The sequence below is a fragment of the Camelina sativa genome, chromosome 16 (genome assembly GCF_030686135.1).
Source record: "Camelina sativa cultivar CO46 ecotype springtype chromosome 16, ASM3068613v1".
Lineage (NCBI taxonomy): Eukaryota > Viridiplantae > Streptophyta > Magnoliopsida > Brassicales > Brassicaceae > Camelina > Camelina sativa.
In genome coordinates this window covers 20,204,718-20,209,104 of record NC_141895.1, presented here as the reverse complement: position 1 = coordinate 20,209,104, position 4,387 = coordinate 20,204,718, and the positions used below count along the sequence as shown (strand labels likewise).

The window sequence follows — 4,387 nt, the reverse complement described above, 5'->3', positions numbered from 1 at the left end:
ATTGTAACACATTTCTTTTAGGATACTTATCATTATACTTAGTTTCTGTTTAAACATATAATTACATAAATATCATTAATTTTTATTTATTTAATTCAAATATGTACTTTCAATGGAGTTCTCTATATAAAAACTATATCATATTCTATTTTTTTTATCTAGCTTTCACTACAAGGATGAAACAATTATAACTACATTTAGCAATATAAATTAAAATAAGGGAAATATAAAAAGAATTAAAATTAAATTAATCTTTGTGAATTGTACTTTAAAGTTTTGCTTGCACTTCATATGATTTTATAGGGAACAATTTCGTTTTTATCATTAAATGCTTTAGGTTATGTGTTAGTTTATATGAACGACTTAAATTAAATATTTGAATATCATAGTTAATTTTCATTTTTATCATTATATTTTTTACCTCAAATCCTCAAAAATACTAATAATTATTATTATCAAAGTTGAACAATAAAAAAATAAAGAAACTCAAAAGATATGTATGTGTGATTATATTTAAATTAGTTCTATATTATGAAATTGTATGATTTTTTTTTTTTAAAAGTGAATTTCTTAATGACATTTAGATTTAGATTTTTTTTTGTTTTTCATAATATTAAATAAAATTAAATTAATTAACATAACTTATTATACATCAATCCGCGCATGCACGGATATTATCTAGTTATATATACACTTTGGATGATATGTTCACAATACTTTTGAGTGTGGACAAGCATTGAGGTGCATTGGTGATTCGTATGGTGTTAAGGAGTTGAGTAGGTAGCTAAGTAGGTAGCTAAGTTATGTGAAGAATATTCTAAAAAAAGCAAAGTGTTTTGAAGACTTTGATCAGTAGTATAATTGGATATGAAAGAAATTTATTATTCTATTCTTTCGTACTTCATATCGAGTTATTTTTTAATTTATTATATTATTTTCAAAATAAAAAAAAAAAAGATATTCAAAAATTTCAAATCCAACTGTATTTTTTTACATTTTTGTAATATTTGAAATTCGTACGAGAATACTTATTTAAGTGATATACAAAACAATAAAATATCTTCACATCATATGTAAAAGAAAAAAAACTCATTTAATTACATTAGTGCATTGGAAGACAATCACTAAATTCCATTATGAAAATTCATTTCTTAACAATCCTAAATAATCAACTCAAGTAATTTTATTTTAGATAAATCTTTTTATTATATAATTAATATTAATTCGTCGTATAAATCTTTTTTCTATTCTTAATATATGTAATGTATATAAATTATTAAAATACAGAATTATCATTCATTTTTTGTATCTGCATAAATCACAAGAAAAATTTATTACTATGAAGAGGAAATCAAAAAGAGACACATGAGCGGCACGGAGAGCGTTACTTTTTTCTTTTCTTTTTTGTATATATATATATTTATATATATATATGTATTTTTTTTTAAACACTTGAGTGACATGAGTCTGTCTTTTTTTTTAGGTATATCACTCAAAACTTACCGATCTCTACTAGAACTCCTCCACAAATCTTAGCTTCAAGTTCTTATTTTAATCAATTCCACAATCTACTGAACTAATTCATTTTCACTAAACAGGACATATACACTACAAGAAATTTATAATGTAAAGTCACTTAAATAACGACATTTTATTAAATGACGTTATATATCTTCTAAAATAATTAGGGATGTAGAGTCGCTTTCTAAACCAACACTAAATTTACAGTTTGTTATTAATTAAATAGTTAGGTTTATATGCCATCCTCTCTTCTTCTTTAAAGCTTCTCAACCCAGAAAACACGAAAGCATTCAAAAACAAAATCGAAGAACTTCAATTTCTTCAAAATTATTAGGTTTTTTCGTTTCTTTGCCTAATTATCAATAATAAGTTAGAATTACGTTAGAATAATAAGTTAGAATTACGTCATTAAAAGCCTGATTATTATGAGTTTGTGTCATCACTTGAAACAATAATAAATAATTCGAAAGAGGATCTTCTTTAATTTTTACTTATGGGCGAATGTTTTTCTTCTCCTAGAACCGGACCATATACATACTTACAAAGTTACAATATATGACAATCCGTCCCGCGGACCCCACTAATTCACCGCTAGCCGCTTCAACGGACCCCAAGCTGGCTCTGCAGGGCACGATCCTAACCCATTACTATGGATATCCTAATCCACCGGTAGGTTATTGGTGCGCCAAGCGTTTCTCGAACCCTGGTCCCGACCCTTTAACAACCTTCCCACATGACAAGCTATCACCAATTGATAATTGTAACACCCAATTTTCATGGCATGTCACAGATTAACTTATACCACAAGTAAACCATACTTAACCGAAAATAACCGAAAAATCCATTAATTCAACTTAAACGTCTTTCAAACCATCCTTTAAACGTTAAACCGAAACCAACAACCAGTTCGATAAATCCAACAATAGAAAATAAAATAATAATCTCCAGCTCCTAACACCAACACCAACTCTAACAACTACTCCTCATGGTTACCTGCAAGAGAAAGAGAGGGGTGAGTAATCTAAGATTACTCAGCGAGGGCAAGCTTTAGGGCTCACGAAGTCTTCATACACAAACATGCTTAGACTGTCACAAAGTCTAAACCTAAGACAAGCAATCAAACACGTGTCAACGACACACACACATCACACAAATGAGACTACGTCCCATAACCATCGTCGTGCATTACCGGATTCCTTATGCTTTCGCACTTCTTCCTGCACATTTTCACTTGCGTATCTGGATTCCTCATGCTTTCACACTTCTTCCACGCACAACCACGCGTTGGCTCGTCAGCCAATCTTGATCTACCCGCATTCCGCGCCCGTAGACCACCACACAACTACAAGGAAAATTCCTTGTAGGACTCTCTGCAGTTCTCCCGCTTCTTCGTGCCTCTTGGCACATTTTCTCCTCACACTCAAACAATTTATTTTATCACACAAACATGCATTTCACACACCACGCAATCCGTTTTAAAATATCTTTCTTTTATTTCTCAAATCCTATTACTAATTTTTTTTCCTTACCTTTTATTTAGTAATTATATATTTATATATATATTATTATTGTTATACACTCAACAATCAACTAAGATTATTTATATATAATCCATAGATCTACATGGCTTAACCTTAAACTAAGTAACTATCTAATTAAACGTATCCGCATATGAAAAAAACACTAACTAGTCTTCACCTTAGCAAATTGGGTTGAAAAGAAAATAAACCAGCCCAATTACCAATTAAAAACCGGGATGTTACGCAATAAAAACTTATGTTTTTTTTGTTTTTTTGTCAAAAGAGACTTTATATAGCATACGAAGGCCTTGAAATAGATAGAACTAGAAGGACCCAAAAGTTCACAAAAGCATATTGGACATTAGTATATATCAGATTAGTCAAATTTCCAACTAATTGTCGGATTCACGTATAAACATTGACAAAAATATATCAAAGAAGGTAATAAAAACGACAAAGAAAGTCTACAAATGATAAATCCATAAACGGAATATTAAAATTTTGACATCATAGCGTCATAGCGATATAGTACTGAGGACGATCGAGAATAAGAAGAATGTTTCGAGTTTTTACGATGTTTAAAGAGAGTACATATCGGAGAGTGCTTTAAGGAACCTTAGCTTCACCTTCAAATGCACAATATAATCAACTGTCTTTAATAAAAGCAGATCCGGGTGGTTGCATCTTACCCCTCCCGGTATCAGTATTTGGAGCCTCCTCACCTTCATTTGGAGCAACCCGGATCCATGACTCGTTCTGTTGTTCTTCTTCTTCTTCTTATTCATCGTCTGCTTCGTTCCCATCCTCTTGTATTTCTTCGACTCCTCCATTGCCTTTTTGTTTAAGGACAACACTTTAAAGTTGTGATGCAAACGAACGTGCGGGTGGTACATATTTATATAGAGTCTATGATTCTAAACCAGTAAGAGTCTTTTACTCTATTTATTTTTATTTCTATTAATTTTGTACAATTGTGGAATGTGTTTTTTTTTAAATGCTCGCTTATGTCCACACGCTCGATCTGTTTGTCCTTATTATTTTTGCAATGAGAAAGCATTATCCAATAGAAAAAAAGGTATTAGTAACGTCGGTCGTTTAATTTAATTTGTATCTATTTGCATGGTTTCAATTATTCCATAAAACACGAAAGCTGTATATACAATAATATATATCACGTGTTGGACTCACTATATAAATTTTGTGACTCGGACAGTTGTCTAATCCTTTTTCAGTACATAATATATGAAATAGAATTTGTTTTACCCATGTTTCTATATTAAGATTACAACTTTACAAGTACCAAGTGAAACTTGAACTAGTGGCGTTACGTACTATTGATTATATTA

The 4,387-nt window shown here is 30.3% G+C and overlaps 1 protein-coding gene across 1 annotated transcript; it reads right to left on the bottom strand.

Annotated features, from left to right (window-relative positions):
* Positions 1 to 3,381: 3,381 nt before the first annotated feature.
* Positions 3,382 to 3,973, bottom strand: LOC109129603 (uncharacterized). The gene has a single exon (XM_019238052.2). It carries the CDS (start codon positions 3,932 to 3,934, stop codon positions 3,620 to 3,622), a length of 315 nt encoding a protein of 104 aa, XP_019093597.1. The 5' UTR covers positions 3,935 to 3,973; the 3' UTR covers positions 3,382 to 3,619.
* Positions 3,974 to 4,387: the final 414 nt, after the last annotated feature.

Bases quoted from the DNA above. Each gene is read 5' to 3' on its own strand.
- LOC109129603 (XM_019238052.2), bottom strand. From the start codon at position 3,934: ATGTACCACCCGCACGTTCGTTTGCATCACAACTTTAAAGTGTTGTCC.